Source organism: Canis aureus, chromosome X (assembly GCF_053574225.1).
Source record: "Canis aureus isolate CA01 chromosome X, VMU_Caureus_v.1.0, whole genome shotgun sequence".
In the NCBI taxonomy this organism is placed as follows: domain Eukaryota; kingdom Metazoa; phylum Chordata; class Mammalia; order Carnivora; family Canidae; genus Canis; species Canis aureus.
Window position 1 is genome coordinate 117,724,560 of NC_135649.1, and position 26,445 is coordinate 117,751,004.

Genomic DNA, 26,445 nt, shown 5'->3' on the forward strand with positions numbered 1-26,445 from the left:
AGGCCACACTCAGTGCACTCACCAGAGACACCTTCCTAACTCTGCTTGCGACTCTTTAGCACATGAGTATCTTTTATAGCAGTATCCTCCCCGTGATCAGGAGTCCCGAAACTCACTCACCAGCTCCGTTTCTGGTTTCTGTCCTTTCCCCCCACAGACACCCTACACAGGATCAATTTTTTCCCAAGCACCGCTACTTCTGTCATTTTCTGCCCACCAGGAAACCCGACCATCTTCCAAGTCCCTCTGTGAAAGCCCCTCCTTTCTGAAGCCTCCTCTGCCCCCTACCCCAAGCACACCCACCTCTCTGCAATGGGCAAGACTGCAGTTCTTACCACTGGGCACGCAAGTGCTGCCACGCTTCTGTCCCCAGCCCCCCCAATCTGCCCCCACCAAACTCCAGGCTCCTCAAAGGCAGGCAGGCACACGGCCTCAGCCAGCGTTCTATCCTCCGGACCTTCCCTTCACCCGAAAGCCAGAAGCCATCGCTAACTGGCGACTGCAGGCTCATTGATGAGGACGGAGGGGGCCGTGTGCTCCACAGGCAGAAGACCAAGGTCCTGAAAGTTGATCCGGGCTCTGAGGATACAGAATGAGCAAACGGGGCAAGTCACCCAGACTCGGAAAAGGCTAGCCTCCTTCACTGCAGCAGATCTCCTAACGGAGATTTCAACACAAGTGTTGTTGCCTCAACAAAGTAAAAAACACAAAGCCATGTCTCTGTTCCCAACTCAGAGACCCCAGGCGATGGTGGCTGTTTTACCAATGACATATTGGTAAACACATGCAGGCTGCTGGCAGCCAAAACAAAATAAGAGCGAGCTCCGACAAGAGAAGTGCTGGCAACATTCCCCCAACCCAAATTTTAAGTAAATCTCCAATTCGCTGTATGTTACCTACCTAGAATTGAAATAAAATTTTGAAAAAATAAAAGTAAATAAAGTGTGCAAGGTAATTCTTTTAAAATGTGCCTGGGGAGCTCCCCTCTATTTGCTAGATGGGATGCCACTTAATTTCCAAACTGTTTAATAAAACCAATTACATCTTAATAAATAAGTTAATTAATTTAATTAAGTGTGCTTGGCCAGCACTGTAACAACAGCCAAAAGGTGGAAACAACCTTAATTCCAGCAACTGATAAATGAATAAAACACGGTGTCTCTGTGCAATGGAAGGTCATCCCGCCATAACAGGAATGAGGTGCTGCTTCACGCCACAATACGGATGAACCTCACACACGTCATACTGAGTGAAAGGAATCGGATACAACAGGCCACGTAGGGTACAATTCCGTCTACATGAAATGTCCAGGAGAGGCAATCCAGAGAGAGAAAGGACGTTTCATGGTGGCCAGGGGCTGGGAGCCTGGAGGAGGAATGGGGAGTGACTGCTAATGGGCTCCAGGTTTGACTGCGGGGTGAAGAAATGTTCTGGAACTAGACAGAGGTGGTGGCTTGTACAACACAGAACACACCAAATACCACTGACCTCTGCGCTTTAAAATGGTTAATTTCATGTTCTGTGGATTTCATCTCAAAATGATTGGAAAAAGTAAATGTTATGTCATGTTTACTTTACCAAAGACACACACACACACGCCTGCTAGGATGTCTCAAGGAAGTTCTCCCTTGAAACCACCTTTCGCCAACATCCCCTACCCCCCAACAACGCCACCCCAGGCCCCTACTGGAAAGCCCCTCCAGGCCCCAAAAGCTCACACCAGGAAATAAGAAACCAAATAAAACAACAAAAATCAGGGTCCTGAGCTAGCCCGAAGTTCACATTTGGGAGGCCTAGGGCGGGGCAGACTCACGGCTGTAAGCCGCCGGAGTCGCTGCTGTCTATGCAGCACAGAGCCCACCACAGCCCGCAGGCACTGGCTGCACTCTGTACAGTGCACCTGAGGCTCTTGGGAGCCTCGAAGGTGGTCAACCCAGGGACCCTCTGGTCCCTCACACCAGACCAACAACCTGCACATTTCCAATTTAGTACCTGACTCCTCAGGTTCTGTGCCTTTAAAGAGTTTTAAAGCTGTGCTATGAAGACTTGGGTTCTTGGGAGCAAGTTTTCTGGAATGCAGTGTTTGGCCCCCATGTACAAATTATGCAACAATAATCACCTTTCTTATTCCTGAAAGAAAAAAAAAGTTGGGTTCTCTGATGTCTTCATCACCCGCAGCGCTGAGTCATCCCACTTATACTCACAGTGGCTGGAAGAAAGTCCTTGGGGATTACTCAGTTTTTGGGTTCATGGCCACATCTAGTATCATGTAGAATCCTTGAGGGTAGACACTGGGTCTCACTTCCTTGAGTTCCCAGAGCCCCGAGTGACTAGCACAGAGAGGTGCTCTAGAACACTCCCTGTGACAGTGAACAAGTGAGCAAGGAGCACCCACGGTTCCCACAGAAGGGGGCATGGAGGGATGAGGAAGCTGGGTTTACAAGGGGCGAGCCAGAACGGGTCCAGGACCTCAGTGGCAGGCAGACTTTCCAGAAAGGTTGTGTAAGACAGATGCCTCTGCCATTCAGTAATACCACCTGGGCTCAGGGAAGCCCTGGTGCACAGGTGCCCAGGCCCAGACTGCAGCAACCCTCACTGTGGGAGTGGCCCTCACCTGCAGGGGCAGCTTCACCTGTGGGAGTAGGCCCCCAACTGTGGGAGCGGCCCTCACCTGCGGGAGCATCTTCACCTGAGGGAGCAGCCCCCACCTGCGGGAGCAGCCCCCACCTGCGGGAGCATCCTCACCTGTGGGAGCAGCCCCTCACCTGCGGGAGCAGCCTCACCAGCCGGGAAGGCAAGGTGGGACAGCAAGACCTCTGGAACACGCCCAGTCCTGGGGCACCAGGTGGGCCGGGGCTCCCGGGAGGGCCGCCTCAGCTGCAGCCTCACCACGCACCGCGCTCTGCCGGGGTGGTGCGGTTCCCGGAAGCCCTCCGCCACTCACACCCCGGGCTCGGCAGGCGCGAGGCCCCCTGCGCTGCCAGCAACTCTGCCGCCCCAGGCCGAGAACGGCAGCCTCGCCGTCCAGGTTCCGAACCGACTCGAGGCTGGCCAGGAAGTGCCAGGTAGAGACGCCAGCCCGGGGGCGGGGGCCACACCGAGGGGTCAGCGGGCGGAGCAAGGCGAGGGCGCCGATCACCCACCACCTCGGGCCCTCCCTGCCTCCCCCTCACTTAATCACGCGGACGGAACACACGCTGAGGGGGGCCGCACTTCGTGTCCCCAGGGGCGCAAGGTAATGCCCCGCAGAGACACCGGGGAAGCCAGGATGCCATCGGAGGAGTGGGTCCCCCGCTGGGGCAGCGGGAGCGGCCGTCGAGCCCCCGGAGCAGAGCCATGAGCCGGGTGCGAGGGTCGGCAGCACCCTGGGCCCGCTCACTAGGTGCCAGGAGCACCCTTCCGCCCGTGACAACGAAGATGCCTCTGGACACTGCCCACTGGTCCCGGGAAGCAAAACCAGCCCTGGTCGAGAGGCGCTCGCGGCTCTAACCGATGCCTTGGCCTGCTCAAGCACACACTGTTATTTTAGCCGTAGTCTTTACACAGTTTTCTCCCTTCACAAAGCTCAGAAAGGTTTGGTATATGGAAGTTAAAATTCAACGTGTAAGACAAAATGAAGTTAAGGTCATCGCTTGGGCGTTTATTGTTCCAAGAACCTGTAAGCTCCACTTTGCAATAAACAACCTTCTCACTATGAAAGGTATTTCTATTTCCAGACTGCCTGGGAAATTTATTCCTTTTATTAGACATTAAAACCCTCTGTTAGGGGCAGCCCGGAGCGCTCAGTGGTTTAGCGCCGCCTTCAGCCCAGGGTGTGATCCTGGAGACCCGGGATCGAGTCCCACGTCAGGCTCCCTGCATGGAGCCTGCTTCTCCCTCTGCCTGTGTCTCTGCCTCTGCGTGTGTGTGTGTGTGTGTCTCTCATGAATAAATAAATAAAATTTTTAAAAAATATAAAAAATAAAAAATAAAATAAAACCCTCCGTTAAACATATTCCATGCAGTCCTGAGCAACACACAGCAAGGGAGCTACCCAACTGCCTCATGTTTTGAAGAACTCAACAAACTAAAACTTCAGGTGACATTTATGAAATCCAGCTTACCACCGCAGTGGGTGGTAACGATTGTTTCAGCTCTACAAAATGAGTTCTTGGCATCTTTGAGATCAACATGAAAAGTCATTCAAGTATAATAACTCAAATGTGGCAGTCTACTTACTATTTATGTGGTCCATGTAATAAATTCCAATTTGTTTATCGTATACGGTCTCCCATCCTAAAGGAAGTTCATCCCCAACGCAATCGGCAAAAGTCAATGGCTTTGTTATCCTGCAAAATAAAATGATGAAAGCAAATTTGAAAGGTCAATTTCATTAAAGTTTGCTGAATCAACTCTAGAATTAGATATTATCTCATCTAACTGCTTTTGCTCCAACTATTTAGTCGGGAAATGAATTCACCAGCTTTGCCTAAATACTAATCAGCAACAATATCAGTACACTTGCAGTTAAAAGCGTTCCTATCTCAACGTGCAACTTTAAAGAGTGAAAATAGATATGGACAGTTACAAAAGAGGTAAAACGAGCATTTTCTTCCAAGCAGTATGTTTAATGAGGTGATGACACTGGAACCTCCACGATAGAACACCTATATTTTGGTCTCATTCCCTTACAAATGCCCCCCACCTCAGCTGTCGCCATACATCACAGCTGAAATCTATCTAAAAGGTATCGGTAGGTTTCACCTACCAGAGGTCATTGGTTAAGGAGGTAAACGTTAACCACCGACCAAATGCAAAAAGCCCAACAGGCCTGGTAAGAATACAAGGACATACCTACTAAACACTGGCCGTGTTCCTTATACTGTAACAGTCAGAAATTTGCAAAGGGTCCTTTTTGTTTTCTGGAGAAAAACAAAAGCACACTGTCTACAGATCTCTCTCCTTGAAGTAAATGTGACTAAGGAAACCTTGGCTTGACATAGACAGATAAAGGGTTTCCAGATGGGTTTCTTTAGGGAGAACCTCCCCCTCCCCCATATCCCATGATCACACTGATTGACAAGACAGCTGTTGTATAAAATAGGCCACACCTTATAATTGTCTGAGTCTGGGCAGCTATCTCCTAGGCTGTCTCTATAAATGCACACTGACTGGTATGCATGGGAATCCGATAACCTCAATTTCACTAACTCAATCCTCCCACATCTTCTGTTCAGGTCCCTGGCCCCAGGAAAGCGAGATACCACAACCACGGCCAAACCTCACATGACCAGTATGAATTCTGAACATGTTATTTCCCCAAACTGGTTAGACAACAAGGCTCTGTCTCTCCCAGTAACATTTAGAAACCGATAAACACCATCAGAATGCCACATACTGTAATTCGTCTTCATTTCACACATGTTTTTAAGACGTCAGAGTCAATATCAAAACAGAAATATACAGAAGGTAATAAACTGCACCGCAGACAGCCCGCCAAATACAACGCACTCGAAAATGCACAGCATCTCATCTCAGGATGAGCCTACTGTCCCATTCCACAACGCCAATGTCTGTGGCACGATTCCTTTGCAGGCCACGAGTGGCATGATGGTGGTGTGTTCCAAGTCAAGCAAGTAACAGTAGGGCAACATGAATGATTCAAGTCCCGAATGGAACCAAACCACGATAAAAACAATGCTGCTTTAAGATATATGGAGTCCTGGGCGCATCTCTGCCATTTCAGGGTCACACGTAAGCTTAAGAGAAAAATGCCCAAGCACAGGTGCATTCTGAGCACGTTCACGTCTATGATCTCATTTTATCAACAGATAGAGGTGGGAAACCTAACCTTACAGCACTACTAAGCCCACATCACTTCTTAATTGAGAACTGTTATAAAACCATTTTAATACTGATGTAGTGAAATGCCGGGACACCTGCACCCCAATGTTCATAGCAGCAATGTCCCCAATAGCCAAACTGTGGAAGGAGACTCAGTGTCCTTCGACAGATGAATGGATAAAGATGTGGTCTATATATACAATGGAATATGACTCAACCATTAGGACGAATGCCCACCATTTGCTTCAACGTGGATGGAACTGGAGGGGATTATGCTGAGTGAAATAAGTCAATTGAAGAAGGACAATCATAGATTAGCTCCTTGAGAACAATTATTCCATTTCAATTGCCTTTGACCCCTAGTATCTGAGCTAGGAATAAAGAGCTTGCATTTTTACCAACAGTTTGCTAAGGGGATTAATACAACGCACCCAAGCACTCTCCTACTATTGACAGCTACATTATCTCCTAACTTCTGTTACTATATTCATAAGCACTGCTTTGGAAAACACTGCAGCCATTTCTCAAAACAGTTAAATACTGAGTTTCCATATGACCCAGCAATTCTACATCTAGGTGTATACCCAAGAGAAACAAAAACGTATGTCCACACAAATCAATGTCCATACTGGCATTACTCACCTTAGCCAAACGGTGGAAACAACTAAGGATTATCAACTGACGAGTGATAAATAGAACATGGTCTACCGATTCAATGGCCTATTATATAACCATTAAAAAAAGAACGGAGTACAACACATGCTACAATGTGGATGGACCTTGAAGTCACTGTGCTGGGTAAAAGAAGCCAGACACAGGCCATGTGTTGTATGGATCCCTCTGTAAGAAATGTCCAGAACAGGCAAATCCATGGAGACAGAACATAGATCAGTGGTTGCCAGGAGCTGGGGGAGAGGACACAGGAGTGACTACTAATAGGTACGGGGCTTCTGTTGGGAGTAATAAAAATGTTGTGAAATGAGACAGTGGTGATGGCTGCCCAACATGAATATATGGAAATCTCATGAACTGTACCCTTTAAGTGGTGAGTTTTGTGCTATATGTGATTTACATCCAAATTTTTAAAACTATGATGAAAGGAACATCTATGTGTATTATAAAGCTCATAATCTGTATTTATAATTCTTTTCCTCGAAAAGGTCCAAGAAATAAATTTTCAAGGCTGAAGAATATGGAGTTCTTTTCTCTATATCTCAAATTCAATGTAGAACATTCATAGTAAAGTATTAAGAATAGGAAATAAAATCATCTAAAACCCAGAAGCCCAGGATTCATGTTTTCGTTTATTTTCCTCTCTTCTTTGTCCTGCAGCTCATTTTTCCACCGCTAATATCATACCACAATGTCATACACTGATTTGCTTATTTCCTCATGGCCTTACCTCCTTGTCAGTACCACTGTCTGTCATGCTAGAATCTTCCATCATTTGCAGTAAAGCATAATTCATTTACCAGGCACCTCCAGTCATCTCTTTAGGTGAATAGTTTTCTGCTCTTTAACTGTGAATAACAAAATGAGCCTCCAGGAAGCACCTGATATGAACTGCCAAGGTGTGTTACCCTCAGCACACTCCTACCGGCGAAGTAAGAGATGGCCTTTTTCATTACCCTCTGGGGATATCTTCAATGCACTTGCTCAAGCACTCAGAGGAAACCCGTGTGGCACAATCATGTTTTACTTTCAAGGAACAAGTTGGTAGGGAGTACAGTGTTAAGTTTAAGAGTGTTTTCAGAACACAGGGGAGATGGGGAAACAGGGTAAGCAACCAACTGAGAAGCAGGGTACCCACCGTCCCCAGGCTTCAAAGCAAGCTGACATTGGCCAGCTCTCACCGGTCCATTCACCTCATCCCCCTATCTGAGCAACACTGGCCCAGAAAGGTGCCCTCGACCCCCTACCCAGAGAAATTCCCACTGCAGATCCTCCCATTAACGAATGGCTCTTCTTGGCCTCAGCAAAGGAAATGAATATATTTTGCTGGCCAATCTTACCGGACTCGGTCCACCAGAAGGGAGAGAACGATGGATGGCACAGATGCTGGTTTCATTGTGTTCCCTTTTGCCTGTCACATCCTGCAGGGCTCTTTAAGAAGTCATCTCAGTCATCTCAGTCAAAGCCAGTTCCAAGAGAGCCCCTTCATTGCCATGAAACCCTGGATAAGTCCTTTGGTTTCTCTCTGGGCCTCAGTTTCCCAATCTTCAAAATGGGGATGATCAAACAAACCTGGCAGGGTCATGCTGGCCAGATGCAGCCTCTCCAGTGACAGCATGGAGACCAGCTCCATCCACTCCCCTTCCTGCCTCCCTCTCAGCTCTCCAGCAGCCTCCCTTCGGACTGTATTTGTTTCCTTCTGCTGCTGTAACAAATTGTGACAAACCTGGTGGCTTTAAACAACACAAATGTTGTTGTGGAGATCAGAAGCGCAGCTCGGGGGCAGCCTGGGTGGCTCAGTGGTTTAGCGCCTGCCTTTGGCCCAGGGTGTGATCCTGGAGTCCTGGGATCGAGTTCCACATCGGGCTCCCTGCTGCTTCTCCCTCTGCCTGTGTCTCTGCCTCTCTGTGTGTGTCTCTCATGAATAAATAAATAAAATCTTAAAAAAAAAAAAAAAAAAAAAAAAAAGAAGTGCAGCTCGGTTTCACAGAACTCAAACCAAAGTGCCAGTCAAGCTGCATCCCTTCCGGAGGCTCTAGGGAGGAAATGTGTTGTCTTGACTTTTCAACCTCCCCCGTCTTCAAACTCAGCCACGGCCAGTCGAGTCTTTCTCAGGATGCCATCTCTCTGGTTTTCCTTCTTCAACTTACAGAGACCCTTGTGATGACACTGGGCCCACCCAGATATCTGGGATAATCTCCCCACTGCAAGATCCCTAACTCAGTCACACCTGCAAAGTCTCTTCTTGCCAGGTCAGATAACACAGTCACAGTTTCCAGGGATTAGGACGTGGACATCTTTGGAGGCCATTATTCAGCCAACCACTGCCAGCCACTGGGGAGGGCAGTTGGTAGCAATCCTGTGCCTCAAAGATCAGGCCCTCCTTCCCTGCCATGCTTAGGGGGCTGGAATCTCTGGCAGCAACCACACCAAAATGCAGAGAAGTGGAGGTGGGCAGCAGAGGGTGAAGGCAGAGAGAAAAGTTTAACCACTGATTCTTCACACATTTTCCTTATCAAAAGGAGACCAGGATGATCCTACGCACTTGTACTATACTTTCCAGTCTCCTGGAACAAGATAATCTTTCTATTTCGAATTCATGCTTGTTTTTAATATGTTATTCAGAGGAGATACTGTTTGTTTTTATTTCAGTTCCAAACCAATCCTCAAGAAATTATAATGACTTCCCTTCACCTTTTCTGACATACCTGGCTCACAATAAGTTTTCCAGCCTGCTGGAACAGGGACAAGGAGAGGCAATGATGCTGTTGTTTCCACCAATCCCTTGCTTCGTTTTCCTCGTAGGCACATAGAAAGACCACATTTCCTAGCCTCCTGTGCAGCTAAAGCCATGTGACTGGGCTCTAGCCAATGGGCTGTGGGCACAGGTAACGTACACACCTTCCAGGCTTGTCCTGTAAGCTTCCTGCCAGACCCTGCATGCCCTCTCTCTTCCTTTGCCCGTCAGCCAAAAATAGACAACCCAGTAGAAGATGGCCGCTATGGTGTGAATGTTTGTGTCCCCCCGAAAATGCATGTGGAATTCCTAATGTACCACATATGATGGTATTTGGAGGCGGGGCCTTTGGAAAGTGCTTACGTGATGAGGGTGGAGCTCTCATGAATTAGTGCCTTCTAAAAAAGACCCCAGAGAGCTCCTTAAAACTCTTCCACCATGTGAGGACACAGGGAGAAGGCACTGGCTTTAAACAGAAAGAAGGCTCTCACCAGAACCTGACCAAGCTGGAGCCTTCATCTTAGATTTCCAGCCCCCAAATCTGTGACAAATACATTTCTGTTGTTTGCACGCAACCCAGCCTGTGATATTTTGTTACAGCAGCGTGAACAAACTAAGACAACAAGACAAAGCCTGAAAAGTTGAGAGAGCCATACCATGGAAGAAGCCTGGGTCCCTGGATGACTGTGTGGATCAGAGGGTCCGGGAAGCCCCTTTCTACCCCCATGACCCCTACTGAACTGACACAAGCAAGAAACTTCTATTCTTTTTTTTTTAATATATAGATTTTATTTATTTATTTATTTATTTGAGAGAGAGTAAGCAAGAGTGAGAGAGCATGAGCTGGGGGAGGGGCAGAGGGAGAAGTTGACTCCTCCTTGAGCAGGGAGCCTGCTGTGGGCCTCGATCCGGCATTCCAGGACCATGACCTGAGCTGAAAGCAGATGCTTAACCAACTGAGCCACCTGGATGCCCCAAAACTTCTATTCTGTTAAGCAACTGAGATTTTGAGCTGTTAGAGCAGTTAGTTGGCTAACACATTTGGAGATCTGGACATAGGACAATCAGAATCAGTGAAAAGTCTTCATGTTCAATCTCACTTGGTCATAGGAGTGATTTAAGCCATGTTAGCCAAGCACAGGCATTATTTGGAGAGGACTGGATAGTCTGTCCTTCCCCCACCATGGAGTCTTGAGGGAAAAGGGGTAAAAAGGACCACGTGCCCGTATTTCTGTTATCAACAGTGCTGTCAGCTTGGACACACAGCCACCTCCCCTACTGGTCTGTGAGCTCCTTGAAAGAAAGGGTGCTGTTTCTCTAATTCTGGCTTCTTTGTAAGCCAGAGCCCTCACACCCAACAGGCCTTCATTAGAAGGTTTGATAAACTGATGGGGACAGTTCAGAAACTGGTACCATAGAAAAACCAAAATGGAACCAATCAGCAGTCAAGAAACAATTGTAAGAGGACAGACAGGAGGGAGAAAAGGGCACTGAGCATTTGAGCTCACAAGGCCTCCATTACACGAACAGTGGGGCTCAGGAGGCCAAGGCACTGTGGGGTCATTCCTTCCTCGGACAGCTCTTCCTAGAAACATCCTTAGAAGGAAGAGAGGCAGTTCAGTAGGCCACACAGCTTGAAGAAATGTCCCTGAAGACCTCCCATATCCTTCTACTCTGATTCTCTACTGACCAAGCCAACGGCTCACCTACCCCGTGGTTTCCTAAGTGTAGGCCTGTCTGCCAGGAAGGGGGAGTCCAGAGCAGGCAGGGGCAAGATCTCGGCAAGATATCCTTTCCTTCAGCAAGGAATACACTGTCTGAAGGCGAGCCAGTCTAGGAGGTATTTCAGAAGGCCAGCAAACTTCCCAGAGGCTCTCCCTCCTCAGCGATCCTACAGGTTCTCTAGTGGTTCAGACACTGGTGAACGAAAGTCACAACACCTGAAAAAGCCCATGAGCTGGTGAGTGGATAAGCATAAGGTCCCTCAGTATTTATTTCATTCAATCATAGTGACCATGGACACAGACTGCAATAACTTTTTAAAACTTGCTAAGAGAAAATCTCCACCTGAGGAAACTATACACTAAGCACTTGTTAGCGAGGCTGATCTGGGCAAATGTCTGTCTCACGGGGCCTTGGTTTTCTCATCTTTACAATGGGGTGGTGAGGCTGCAAGGCTGTGACCAATATCAAGGTTTCTGGAACTTATTACAGACTCCATAAATGTTCCTTTCCCTTCCATGTTAGTTTTTTTCCCTCTAAAAACTGGAAGAATGTCACTATTATTCTGATTTAGCAGCCTAATACTGTACAAGTGGAACATAGTTGAAAAGCCTGGGATTCAGGTGCTAGAACACAGAGCTGAGCAAACCGACCCCAGGCCAAGATACAAGCTTACCGGCCCCAGGAAACCCCAGCCAGGGGGCGTCCGAGCCCAGCCATGTGTGTGAGCGCCTCCCCCAGCACAGTCCTCTGCCATGAAAGTCTCACCGGGCCCATCAAGTGCACAGCCCTGGGATCACTGGAAATGCTCCGTTCACCTCCACGCGTGAGCTCTAATGATACAACTTACAGTGAAATAAACACAAACCTCAGGCCAGTTGGTAAAAAAGAATTCTCTAGGAATACAAGAGCCACACACTTCATTCAAAGATCTCTAGCAGCCACACTTCAAAGAGTAAAAAGATTAAACAGGTAAAATTAAGTCTGATAATAGATTGTATTAAACCCTATATATGGAAAAACATCAACTTAACATGTGATGATTGTAAAGATTACAAACAGGGATCCCTGAGTGGCGCAGCGGTTTGGCGCCTGCCTTTGGCCCAGGGCGCGATCCTAGAGACCCGGGATCGAATCCCACATCGGGCTCCCGGTGCATGGAGCCTGCTTCTCCCTCTGCCTGTGTCTCTGCCTCTCTCTCTCTGTGACTATCATAAATAAAAATTTAAAAAAAAAATAAAAATTAAAAAAAAAAGATTACAAACAGATATTTTACATTTTTTCCTACAAAGTCTACGTTTTACTCTCAGAGCCCATCTTGCTTCGGGCTCACTACGGCAGACGTGAGGAATCACCCACGTGGCTGCGGCTGCGGGGCTGGACAGCACAGCTCGAGGGTCTCTCACGCTCTATCATCATCTGATTCTACGAGAGGTCACAGCAAAATCCACCCACTGAGCCCGAGACTGCGAGCCCTGAAGAAACATGCGGCCTGCAAAGCCATCTTCCACAAGCCCCTAGTGGGGATCTTGCAAGAGCTCGAAGGTTTCAAAGACAACACCTCATGCAGAAAACCCTGCTTCCCTCAGGCCTCTCCACGGTCCACTCACATTCTCGGCAACCCTTGAGAACTGCCTTTCCCAAACTTGGATGGTTCTTTCCCTCTGCCATGCTTCCCTCCCACCCCCCTCCTATTCAAACCCCAGCGCCTCCTGTCCAGACCCAGCCCATCCCAGCAGGAGGTGAGCTGCCCCTTCTGCGGCCAGCCTCAGCACCTTCTCTCCCCTCCTGGGACGTCTACTAAAACTACCAGCAGAACGTGGTTATTTGCTCATGTCGCATCTCCCCCCAAGTGTGTTCCTTCCGGGCAAAAACAGCATCTCTCGCCACTGGGACTTGCCCCCATGGCGCACCAGGGAGTGTCCCATAGGTGCCACAGCTGCACACACACGGAGGGAGCCACAGACCTGACCTAATCATTGGAAAATGGTATCCACCCCCACATACACGTCTATGGTAGCTCCTGAGCTGTTTTTATTTTATTTTTTAAAGATTTTATTTATTCATGAGAGACACAGAGAGAGAGGCAGAGAGAGAAGCAGGCTCCATGCAGGGAGCCCAATGCAGGACTCGATCCTGGGACTCCAGGATCATGCCCTAGGCCGAAGACAGGCACTCAACCACTGAGCCACCCAGGTGTCCCTCTAGAGCTGTTTTTAGATGTCTCTGTCTCGACAGAGTATGCTCAAGAGCAGGTGTGCAGAGCTGAGGCTTGAGAGACTGGATCCAAGGGAGTGGGCTGCAGCGTGGCGGATGCATCTCTTCCTCTTGGGGAGGGAGTGACAGGTGCTTGGGATCTGCTTACTGGTGCAATAGGAAATGCGGGCTCGTCAAGTTAGAAATGGCATCCGGGACCCACAGTGCTGACCGAGGGGAGCCAGTGCAGACTGAGGGCCCTCACCAGGAGACCCAAAGTCAACTCCAGGTCCTCCCATATTCCACCCCGTGCCCGCACAGACCAGCCCTCAGTGCCCACCCCCTGCACACAGACCCAAACTGGTCCTCCTCCCTGGGCTCCAGACCAGGCTGCTGGTCACCAGGAGAGCCCCAGCCACTGCAGTTCTCAGCAGGGAGGGTGAACACATGACAACTTCCAGGAAAGTCTGACTTGTGGAATCTGTCTTTTCCAAAGAGGAACCAGAAAAGCAGGCATTCCAAAATACACCCAGAGACAGGAAGCAGATCTTTGGCTTTGAGGGATGGGAAGAGGAAAAGGCACATGCTGGGGCGGGGGTGACCCTGGGAGACGGGGATATCCGAAAACCAACTCACAGTGACGGCTGCACAGCTGTACACACGTACTAAAAGTCATCACACTACACTGCAGCGAGTGAAGTTTGTGGCATATAAATCACAGCTCAGTAAAAGTGTGTTGAAAATCTACACACATGGGCAGCCCCAGTGGCTCAACGGTTTAGCTCCGCCTTCAGCCCAGGGTGGGATCCTAGAGTCCCAGGATAGAGTCCCACGTCTGGCTCCCTGCAGGGAGCCTACTGATCCCTCTGCCTGTTTCTCTCTGCCTCTCTATATCTCTCATGAATAAATAAAATCTTTAAAAAAAATCTACACACATGCGTTGAGATTCCTCCTAAGTAGTTCATTTACAGCGGAAAGAAACAACTTCAGGATTCCAGGTCCTATGAAACAGGACAAAAAAAAAAAAAAAAGAAACAGGACATAGCCAGCCTCACAGTCATCTCACGTTAAGTTGTTACATGCATCTGGCGATTCTGATCCCCAAATTCCAAGTCAGGGCTCAACCAGGGCCCAGAACGCCCTCCAAAGAGCTGGACACATGCTGACACATTCTCTAAAGCAACCACTTCCAATCCTCCACATTCCTTCATCACGTCACTCTGTATCGGGCACGCGTGCTACAGTCGCAACCCACTAGTGAGCAGTGAAATCCACTGAGTTGGTCCCAATCGGTGTTTTAGTTTAAAAATATATATATATTAGAGCACATCCTGCCTCACAGGGGTTGTATGGTACGTGCTATGTCCTGAAACTTTCCTTTTTGTTGTCCGTGTGATACAGAATAGTCTCCTTCCTTTCCGTAGCAGCCAGCAATACTCGGAAAGGCAACGCTCGGGGAGACACCTAGACGTGAGCGCACCCAGTCACACATTGCGCACTTGGGTGGCAGGAGGACTCCTCCTGCAGCTCCTGCAGACACAGCGCCGCGTGTGCGGCCACGCCCGCCAGCCCCAGGGCAAACCCAAGGTGTGCTCTGGCCAGACAGGCAGGATCTCCTTCAGTGAGCACAACGTGAGAGAGGAGTCCATTATCATCACCCCGACTTCACCTGGGGGGAAGCTGAACTCAGGGCTGAGCACCTGAGAAGCGGCCAGACCAGCCAGGGCAGTGAGGGAAGAGGCCCTACAGGTCACCGGCTGGCTCCCCACACTGCCACTGAGCTCAGAGGGACTCCAAGCAAAACCCAAAGGGTGCCGAGAGCCCATCAGGCAGCAGCTACCATCCCTGGGGAAAACCCTAGAACTAAAGATGCTGTAAGGATATGGGTTTTCTTTATTGCACTTTGCGAATACTGTGTTTTTTTACAAATTGAAGGTTTGTGGCAACCCCTCATAGAGTAAGTCTGTCGGCACCATTTTTCCAACAGCATCTGCTCACTTCATGTCTCTCCCACATCTTGGTAATTCTCACAATATTTCCAACTTTTTAATTATTATTCTATTTGTTACCGTGATCTGTGATCCATGATCACAACTCGCTGAAAGCTCAGACGATGGCTAATATTTTTTTGCAATAAAGTATGTTATGGGCAGCCCGGGTGGCTCAGCAGTTTAGCGCCACCTTTGGCCCAGGCGTGGTCCTGGGGTCCCGGGATCGAGTCCCGCATCGGGCTCCCTGCGTGGAGCCTGCTTCTCCCTCTGCCTGTGTCTCTGCCTCTCTCTGTGTGTCTCTCATGAATAAATAAAATCTTTTAAAAAATAAATTTTCTGGGCAGCCCGGTGGCTCAGCAGTTTAGTGCCACCTTCAGCCCAGGGTGTGATCCTGGAGCCCCAGGATCAAGTCCCACGTCGGGCTCCCTGCATGGAGCCTGTTTCTCCCTCTGCCTGTACCTCTGCCTCTCTCTCTCTCTGTGTCTCTCATGAATAAATGGATAAAATCTTTAAGATAAATAAATAAATAAAATAAAGTATGTTATGATTAAGGTATGTAGGCTGTTTTGTTATACATCATACTATTGCACATTTACTAAACTACAGTATAGTGTAAATATAGCTTTTATAGGCACTGAGAAACCAAGTTCATTTGGCTCACTTTATTAGGAATATTCACTTTACTGCAGTGGTCTGGAACCAAACCCGAGGTGAGCCTGTGAGCATAAACGCACCAGGGAGTACACTTATGGAAGTTAAGGACCACCTTATTTTTCATATGGACAAAATGCTAGAGGAGGGACTTTACTCCTTTAAAAATAAAATACAGTGTGGTACCTGGGTGGCTCAGTCAGTTAACGGGGTCTGCCTTCAGCTAGGTCAGGGCCCCGGGATCGGGATGGAGCCCCACATTGGGCTCCCTGCTCAGCGGGGAATCTGCTTCCCCATCTCCAGCTCCACCTGCTTAGTGTGCGCTCTATCAAATAAATAAAATCTTTAAAAAATAATAATAATAAAATAAAATACAATGTTAGAAAAGTTTGGTTCTTAGTACCAAATACAACGGACAGGAGGGAATATTTAAAAATTAAAAGGAGAGGTTTTAAGGAAGGATTTGCAGGGGAAAAAAGGGAACAAATAGTAACAATTGACGGAAGAAGTAAATTCAACCCAAATGGGAGAGGAAAACCTCACAGGCGGAGGAGAGCTGAGAGGCCCAACAATAACATTCTTTAGAAATGGCATCACAGGGGGAGGCGACCAGGGAGGGTCCTGGCCATCAGTTCAGACAAGCGGTGACATCACAGTCCTCTGGGCTGTGATCTCAATTTCAGCTTTGCAAATAGTGCCCAGATCAAGCTTTCCCCTTTGTACCGTTCCCAGTTGCAAAAATCCTGCACCAGGCTTTTCAGAGTAAAAGGATTTTATCATGCAACCTTTTTTGTATTAATTACTTCTTCCCCCCGCCCCCTGCCCACACCAAAACAGCCAACTTTTCTGCAGTCTGTTTTCTTTTTGGGGTGAGAATTCCATTCTTTTTATAAATGCATCGTTGCACATGTCACCAACTGAATCCATGAACACAAGGACAGGGGAAGTGCCTGAACATCGAAGACCTTCTGTCATCCATCAAGGTCCTATGAAGAAACACAGGCCAGGAAAGGATACAGGGAATAGTTAAGTTCTCAGGGACAGCGGGTCTTTCAGGTCTTAGATCTCCTTGGGAATCTGAGATAAGCCAGTGACCTCCTCCCTTAAAAAATGTGCCTACACATACACCCAAAACGCTGCCCTCACGTATATGTGAAATGTTGCCAGTCCGGGAAATCCAGTTTCAGGATCCCTATTCCCAGGGCTCCCCGCCCAGGGGAAGAGGCACCAGGTAGAGAGTGCGGCTCCCGGGGGCAGGGCCGGATTCACGCGGTAGGTTCAAAGCCCAAGAGTGGAGCACCGAGGCTGCCTCTGACCTACCCACAGAGGGCACGGGAGGCTGCCAGAGCCATGCAGCGGGTCCCAGAGGAACTGGGGACCTGCCCTGGCCCCAGCAGATGCAGGGAGGGTGGGGTATGGCAAAAGGAAGCTTCCCGAAGAAGGCGTGGGCCGTCCTGACCAAGCAGGGCTGCAGTTTGGAGGCGGTACGAAGTCCTGAGGAGCAGAAGCAGGGCACGCTATGGTCTGATCAGCTGTGTGGAAAGATCCCTTGGGCTGCAGAGAAAGTGGACAGCAGGTGGAGGGACCGGAGGTGTGGGCAGAAAATGATGAGGCCGGAGGAGCGTGGGGCCATGGGAACAGGAACAGGGCCAGGGCCAGGGCCAGGGCCAGGACCTGGACCAGGGGAGATGGGCATCCCTACATAGGCTGTGTGCCCCAGGGAGAGTAATAGGAACACCAGCACTGCTTTGTCACCATTTCCGTTCGCTCCTATGACCCTGCTGGTGTCCTTTCTAAGGAACATCAGGGAGGTGCTAAGTTTGAGGTCTTTTGTGCACACGTATCCACGGGGTAATTCGTTATCAGTGGGAAGCTTTCGACAAGGCCGGGCCCCCCTGCTACTCTCCTAAGAGGCAGGAACAGGTCACTACTGCCCTGATATCACAGCATTCCTAGCAGGGGCCCAATGCACAGCCCAGCAGACACGTGAATGAAGGAGGCAGCCCGGGTGTTACTGGGCTGGAGTCAGGATGGCCTGTAAGGTAAGAAGCTGCTCCCAAAACAGCAGGCGCTGCAGTAGGCAATCTGTCATTTTGCTCAATATCAAGGTGCAAGAATTGTATAAAAAAAAAAAAAAAGTCCTCAGAGCAGAACTGAGATCAATAATACTTGAGCAGCCCCACATAGTGGCTTCACGGTAAGCCCCAAATTCTCCTCCACAATGGAAAAGAAGCTAAAGTTTCCCACCTGGAAGCGCACAGTAAATACGCTGCATCATAACAACTTGAAATCTGACGCCATTGGACCTGAGCCAGGGCACATCACCACCCCATCCCCCACCCCAGCTCGCCAGCTCCGCTGCATCTTCCTCTCATGCCCCTGCCACTCTGGCTGAACCTTTGGGACCCCAAAGCCTCTAGAAGACCCTTCACGTCTACACTGAGTCTCTGGAGCACCAGCGCGGGGACATGCGTGCAGGCCGGGGGCTCGGGCAAGGCCCCCCCGAGGCCAGCTGTGCGTGCTGGGGGGTCAGTTCCCCGGGGCCAGGCTCCCAGCCCTCCGGGGCTTCCTCCCATCCTTAAACCCAGCCCGCGGGATCGTCCCTCCTGCCCGGCCAGGGGGACTCTGCGGCTGCGCCCGGTTCCTCGTCTCTGCGGACACGCGTACCACCCGGAGCCCCCAGGAGAACGGGGCAGGCTGCGGCCGCTTGAAACCGAAGCAGCGTGCCCGGTGGCTCCCGAACAGACAGCAACACTTCGGACAAGTGACCGGCTCTCCTCCCGAACACACCAGTTCTGCCAGACTTGCCAGCGCACATCTCCCAGGCCGGGCCGCCAGCACCCAGAGCCCGAGGTCGTCTGAGCACCAGACAGGCTTACCAGGGCTCGATGGCCAGTGTCTTTTACCCAAGCAAGCCTTTTGTGCCTGAGGTCAGCTTCGTGGTGTCAGAGGGGACACGAGGAAAGGAAGGAGCTGTTCCCAGGACCAGAAACCAAGGAAGAGCAAGGGGCTTTCTGGCATTATTGGCCCGACAATGCAATCGCAGAGAATGACACTGCAGGGACACAGGCCCCTGGTCTTTGTTATCCTTGCAAAAACCATCCCCATGAATGTGAACTGGTGCAGCCACTCTGGAAAACTGTGTGGAGGTTCCTCAAAGAGTTAAAAATAGACCTGCCCTACGACCCAGCAATTGCACTGTTGGGGATTTACCCCAAAGATTCAGATGCAATGAAACACCGGGACACCTGCACCCCGATGTTTCTAGCAGCAATGTCCACAATAGCCAAACTGTGGAAGGAGCCTCGGTGTCCATCGAAAGATGAATGGATAAAGAAGATGTGGTCTATGCATACAATGGAATATTCGTCAGCCATTAGAAACGACAAATACCCACCATTTGCTTCTACGTGGATGGAACTGGAGGGTATTATGCTGAGTGAAGTAAGTCAATTGGAGAAGGACAAACAGTGTATGTTCTCATTCATTTGGGGAATATAAATAATAGTGAAAGGGAATATAAGGGAAGGGAGAAGAAATGTGTGGGAAATATCAGAAAGGGAGACAGAACATAAAGACTCCTAACTCTGGGAAACGAACTAGGGGGGTGGAAGGGGAGGAGGGCAGGGGGTGGGGGTGAATGGGTGACGGGCACTGAGGGGGGCACTTGACGGGATGAGCACTGGGTGTTATTCTGTATGTTGGTAAATTGAACACCAATAAAAAATTTATTAAAAAAAAAAACATCCCCATGCTCTAAACCCCAAAATGACCTTACCCCATCTTCTGACTCTGAGCATCTGCAGCCCCCTTTCCCTGGAGAGGCGACCTCACTGCAAGCCCAGGCCATCTTGTTCCCAGTACTTTGTTCTGAATCTTCACTGAAGGACAGGTGTCTTCGGGTGCCCCCGTTAGTCTGGGTCTACCAAAAAGTCAAGGGTCATAGAGGTCTTGCCTCCCTCGTACTTGGCACAGAGCCTGGCCCTATAACAGGAGTGCACTAGGCTCAGATGGACAAAGGGAGAGAGGGAAAGCTAGAGATGGCGGGAAGGATGGAGGGATGGAATGAAGGATAGACAAAGAGGTGGATGGAGGGATGGACAGATGGATAAGAGTTGGATGAAAAAATGAAAAAAAATTTAAAAAAAGAGTTAGATGAGGGTCAATGGAAATATGGATGGATGGATAGATGGATGGATGGTTAGATGGACAGAGGGGTGGAGGGACAGATGAGTGGACAGAGGGATGGATGAGGGATGGGCAGAAGGATGGAGGGATGGATGGAGAAGAAAGGGAGGGGTGGACAGATGAAGAAGCCATCTATATAGGCCAGTGGGAAGGAAAGCTCTTGAAAAGGAGGAAGCAAATAGTATGAGTTAAGGGGAACTGTAAGCCAGAATTCCCAAACCAGGTCCATCAGGATTTATGGGCAAACACATTCCAGGCAGGCTTAGGGGGCCAGAGGGCAGTCCAGTTCCTTCATATCTTAATCAGGCTTTATTTCTTTAGATGGCTTTCCTCACTGGGAGGCTGGAACATAAGGAAAGAGGGAGCCGGAGCCGAACTCCACAGTAACCGCACACCAATCCCAGAGAAGCTGCCTCAAAACTTGCTATTGATTTGATTTTCAGCAGGGCCACTTTGAGAAAGGGTGGGCCATTTGGGGGTGCAAGAGAGAGGCTTTCCTGCACTGTCCACTGTGGCAGCCACTAGCCATATGTGGCTATTTAATATTAAATTAAAATTAAGGCAGCTCGGGTGGCTCAGCAGTTTAGCGCCGCCTTTGGCTCAGGGTCTGATCCTGGAGACCCGGGATCAAGTCCCGCTTCGGGGTCCGTACATGGAGCCTGCTTCTCCCTCTGCCTGTGTCTCTGCCTCTCTCTCTCTCTCTCTCTCTCTCTCACTGTGTCTCTCATGAATAAATAAAATCTTTAAAAAGAAAATTAATTAAAATTAAATTAAATTAAAACTTTATCTGTCAGTTGCACTAGCCACATTTCAAGTACTCAATAAGTACTTTGGTCATTGGTCAGGGGAAAAGGGCGGCTATAAAATTAGTTGATATGTGATCACATTTTGGTTCCTTTGTTTACAAAAAAAAAAAAAAGACTACAGAAGACACCTGAACACAGCAGAATTTTTTTTGCATTTTATTTTATTTTATTTTTATTGGAGTTCAATTTGGCAACATATAGCATAACACCCAGTGCTCAACCCATCAAGTGGCCCCCTCAGTACCCGTCACCCAGTCACCCCAACCCCCTGCCCACCTCCCACAGCAGAATTTTAGGTAGAGGGCTGGACTGAACTGTGGTGCATTTATACAAATAAATCATTGTTTTAAAGGGAGAGTTTACCCAGAATCCAACAGAGCCCTGTCCCCTCTCCTCTTCCCATGATCCCCTACAGACAAGTGTGGCTACCACTGCATTCCCCTGGGGTTCCTGCTTCTGTGCCGGGGTGGGGAGGGCAAGCCAGGTAGCAAGAGCTGGGAATGCATCATCCCAAAGCTGCCAGGGAGCCAACTGGGCCTGCAGACATGTCCTGTCTGGTTTGCAGTGCCGGCCCTCAGAGTGTTCTACCAAAACCCCATCGAGCTGCCAACATTTAAACTCAGAAGACCTCATTTCAAACACCTGAATTTCTAACTCTCTTGAACATCAAAGAACTGGCACACAGGAATCATAGTCTCCAAAGACAAAAAAAAAAATGACTAAAACCAATGAGGGCCATCCCTTTTGGAAGGGGCCACAAGCTAGCCAGCCACAGACCCCGCCACACGCTGTCACCTCTGACATCTGGCCATTAAGTGGGGATCCCGGCCCTGGTGGGCATCTGCATCTGTAATCCGTGTGCCAAGGTGAGGCGTAAAGGTGGGAAAGTCCTTCCCAGAGAAGAGCCCAGCAAAAGGGCTATATACACAGAGAGCTCCTGCCAAGCAGGGACAGGCACAAAGCTTGGTATAAATGATGCTCACCATCTCAGGTGCATCATCCTAGCTAAGGATGAGAGGGCTTGGGGACCCCACACCCTAGGACAAGCTGCGTGGAAATCCCAAGTGCTATCTGCTTGTTTAAATATTCACTGCAGGAAAGCTATTTGAGGTGCTAGGTGCCAGGAGCTTCCTCAAGGACTCCATCTCAGCTGGGAGCAAATAAATAACAATGGCCACAAACCGACAAATTCCCGCGATGCTGGGGACATCGGGTGCTCTGGAAACTTAAAGGAGGAAGCGATTCAACATGAGCATAAATTATTTTTATGGTCAGCAGAACATCCAGTCCTTATTCCCTCCTCTCGCCTCCTCTCATTATTGCTCCAAAACAATAATACAACAGCGTCAGTAGCTACCGTACCTTTCTTTCCCTTTGACAAACCTCAACGTCTCCGGTTTCCAAGATCAGGGCTGAGCAGCCCAAGTTTCATAAAGGGGTTGTAACCATCAACAAATACTCCTTCGTGACTGTGAACAAGAGGGCGCCCACTAGAAAGTGGCTTTGCACCCGGACTGCAGTGGGACTCATGAGGGACATTTGGATTTACCCAAGAACCTGGACTTAACTGGCTTGTGATGAAGCCCGAGGAACAACGGCTTTTAGTAACCCAAAATCTGGGTTGAGACCCTCGTATCCGTGATGCTCAAAGGCACGTAGTCCTCTGCCTCTTGCATGTGTGGCATGTCCACCGAGAGGGAAGATGATCAGTGAGTAGGGTCAGGAAGCATGTTTGGGGAGCACGTGATCCATTATTCTCACAAGCTTTTTGAACCGAGAATTCCACCTTGAACACTTGAAATATCTTTAGAACTGAAATCAAATAATGATTTCTTCACCCACCCAGAGGATGGCATTGTCACTGGCCAGGTGCAGGAAGAGCTCTAGGAAGCAGACGAAGGCAGGCCCCGGACAGCACACAGTCTGGCACAAAGGACAGAAAAGAAAGTGCCAACCAAACGCGTGGGCCACCTACGTTTCCCAACAGGCCTCTGCACGGCGTAAGCAGTAAAATGCAATGCTGACCCCAGCATCAGCTTCTCCTTTTGCACGGGGGAGACAGTAGTTCTAAAATAGTCATGGATTTTTAAAACTGGTGCAGAGAGCACGTGCTAATAAGCAGGAGATGTATGGCTGATCAGGCAATTATTCAAAACAGATTTCGTTGCCTTCTTCCTCTGAGGTTGGACATGATGGAGCACATAAGGAATCTATAAAAACAACCCAGCAAAACTACCTCGTGCCCTAACTTGGAATTTAATAAAACACATGCTGCTCTGTGGCACTGAATCTGCCTAAGGCATCTTTTTCTTTTCCTCTCCCACCCATTGAAATCGTCTTCTTCGGAGTTCCCATGTAGTTCCCAAAGTTTGCATGGAAGTAAGGCATTTGAGACCAGCTGGAGCCATGGAAAGAGCAAGGCAGGTGGCACTGGGAGCAGAAGGTACGGGAAGGAAGAACCACGCCCGCAGAACATGGCAGGCTCTCAGCTCCTATGAACCCAGGAATGAGGAGGGACCCACCAGGGTGATAAAGGGTACTCCCCACCAGGAAGGCCAGATCAGCAGAAGGTATTTTCTCCTAAGAGATCCCTATGAAGCCAAGAGCCCTGGGGATCCCACCCTCTCCACCCCCATGCCCTGTCCGATGAGATCTTCTTTCACTAGAAAGTTCCATCAACTGGCCCACAACCATCCCACCTTCTCAGTTTTGAGCCAAGCCTTCAGCCATCCTTTGGAATTAAGGGTACACAAGGTAGAGGAAACAGGATGGTAGAAAACAGGATGATAATATATTCCTTTAGAGTGGAAAACCTCAATATTCCACATTAACATGATTAAAATGATGTTTCAAGCAAACACCAACAGTGCTCTCTCCATCAGAAGAAAGTGAAAAGAAATACTAAGTGCCCAGCTCAACAGCCTATGTGCAAACGCCGAGGTGCCCTTCCCCCGGGGCACAGAAGAAACAGGCAGACGAAATGTTACCTCCTGAGAGGCCAAACATGGCAAGTCCTGGTGCTGGCGCTTCAGAAGAGCCAGGACATCCTGGAATGCATGTGAGCATGATGAAGGGCAGCTTACTGCACATTTAATAAATGCCCTACACAGAATATTCTGGAGAAAGGGCAGTAGGGAGCTGATGCTAGCTGATTCTCTATGGAAATGCTGGAGTCTCTGCTTTAATGACACCTGTCCATTCAGTTAGGTCATTAGTCACCTCTAACTATTGCTTTGCATGTAGTTATTTGTGTTTTGGGGAAGGAGGGAGCTTACCAGAACCCCAGGGTGGCTTAAAGGTGGGCGGTTGCATTTTGGAGGGGTTTTATTTGTTTTTAGAAAGCTTTCTAGGTATCTTGTAGGATACCTCAAGAATAAGTGGTCCAGATCTATGGTTCTTGGAACCCACCGGGAGAACGTTTCAAAAATGGACACCAGTTGCAAATCATCATGTCTGATGAGAGTCCAGTATTCAGAATGTAGGAACAAATCGTCACATTTAACAACCAAAAGGCAAACAACCCAACATCAAAATGAGCAAGAGGCTTAAACAGATATTTCTCCAAGGTATACAAATGGCCAACAAGCACATGAAAAGATGCTATCATTAGTCATCAGGTAAATGCCCATCAAAACCACAACAGATACCACTGCATCCCTACTAGGATAATCTTTTTTTAAAAAAAAGCAAGCAAACAAGCTCACAGAAAACAGAAAACAACGAGAACTGGAGTGGATGTGGAGGAACCGGAACCCTCCTACACTACTGGTGGGAATAGAAAATGGTGGGGCGGCTCCTCAGAAAGTTAAACACAGAATCACCAGACGGCCCAGCAAACCCAACCCCGCTACATACCCAACGATACTGAAAGCAGGTATTCAGAGACCTGTAGTGCGTGCTCACAGCAGCACCGGTCAGCACGGCCAAGAGGTGGAAACAACCCCAGTGTCCAGCAACCAATGACAGGATAAACACGAGGGGCTCCCTCCACGCAGTGACATGGTATGCGTCCGTAAGAATGAAGCCCCCACACGTGCTACAACACGGATGAACCCTGAAAGCATCACGCTAGACACAAAAGACCACATATTCCATGACCCCATTTCTCTGCTATGGCCAGGACTGGCAAACAACAGACGCAGATAAGCAGCCGGGGCCTGAAAGGAGGAAGGAATGAGGAGTGACTGCTTAACGGGGACAAGGTTTGCTTTCCGGTGGTGAAGATACCTTGGAACTAGATAGAGATCGTGGTTGCACAACGCCGTGAAAGTACTAACTGCCCGGACTTACCCATTGAAAATGGCTAGTGGCTAATTTCGTGTTCTGTGAATTTCACCCCAGTCTTTCCCAACAGGACAAAGATGGATGACGGGGCGTCCTGGGCCCCGCCGGTCGGGATCTCCCGAGGTGGGGCTGCGCGCACGCACGTGTGTGTGTGTGTGCGTGTGCGCGTGTGTAAACACAAATATACACAAACACAGAGCCCCCTAAGTTAATCTGGTATCTAGGATTTAAAGGACCAGGTCAGGATACCGTATATGTCTATGTGCAACTTAAGAGAAATGAAAGCCTTTCTGTGGCTAAGACCCCAAGGTTTTATCCGATGCCACACTCATCATGGGTAAAGAGTATGACACGCTGTCCCTCCCTGCCTCTGAAAAAAAAAAAATCACTGAGTTGTTTTTTTTAAGATTTTATTTATTTGTTCATGAGAGACACACAGAGAGAGGCAGAGACACAGGCAGAGGGAGAAGCAGGCTCCTCAGGGAGCCCGATCCAGGGCTCGATCCAAGAACCCCGGGATCACACCCTGAGCTAAAGGCAGACGCTCAACCACTGAGCCACCCAGGCGTCCCAATCAGTGAGTTTTTAAAAATATAGATATGTATCACTCAGAAATAGAAAGCGGTGATGAAATCAGTTATGAGGCACTTGAGAGCAACATAACCAGGAAAGTGTGGATTTGAAATCCTGTCCCCAGCATGTGGAAGGACCCGCAGTGCAGCCACACAGATGAATGCACGGTGGAGGTGTCCTCAAGGAGCACCGACCATGGCATGCTCACAACAAACGTGAAATAAGGGCCAATGTTAGCAGGCTCTCATGGGAACCAACCAGGACCAAAGGGGTTAGGTGACACTGACACTGTGGCCCAGGCCAGCCCAACCATAGACACACTGCTCTCACTCCAAGCTGGCTAACCACCCGTGGCTGGAGACGGCGTCGAGCAGGAAGGACCTGGCCACTTGACTGTCGATGGCAACACGCAGTCTGAGATCCCTGCAGGAGGCTGCGGAGCAAGAGCCGCTTCGAACAGAAATAAGCTCGTGGCTTCAAGCCTATGCCGCTCCACTTCTACGCACCGTATTTCAGAAATCTCGTCGTATTAATACTGATCGGAGATGGTGAGACATTGTCCTATTACACAGTTCCGCTAGCGTGGAGGGAGTTACCACGACGGACCACTGCACGTTGTATTCGTTTGCTCCTTTATAAGCAAACTGCGCTGCAACTGACACTTTCTCCAGCACTTTATTTTCCTTGCTTCTGGAAAGTTCTAACTTTGATCCTATCTATCTAGTAAGTGTAATACCTAACTATCAAAAGAACGATGGCCTGAAGATCACACTCCTGTTTCACCTTTACTTGCACAGGAGGA

At 49.0% G+C, this 26,445-nt stretch overlaps 1 protein-coding gene across 1 annotated transcript in view; it reads right to left on the reverse strand.

The window, feature by feature from the left end:
- Positions 1–26,445, reverse strand: part of WWC3 (WWC family member 3) — a 119,649-nt gene that overhangs the window by 76,020 nt on the left and 17,184 nt on the right. The window contains exon 2 of the mRNA XM_077889129.1: positions 4,219–4,328. Within this exon, the coding sequence (XP_077745255.1) occupies positions 4,219–4,328 (110 nt within the window). The remainder of the gene's footprint in view (positions 1–4,218; positions 4,329–26,445) is intronic.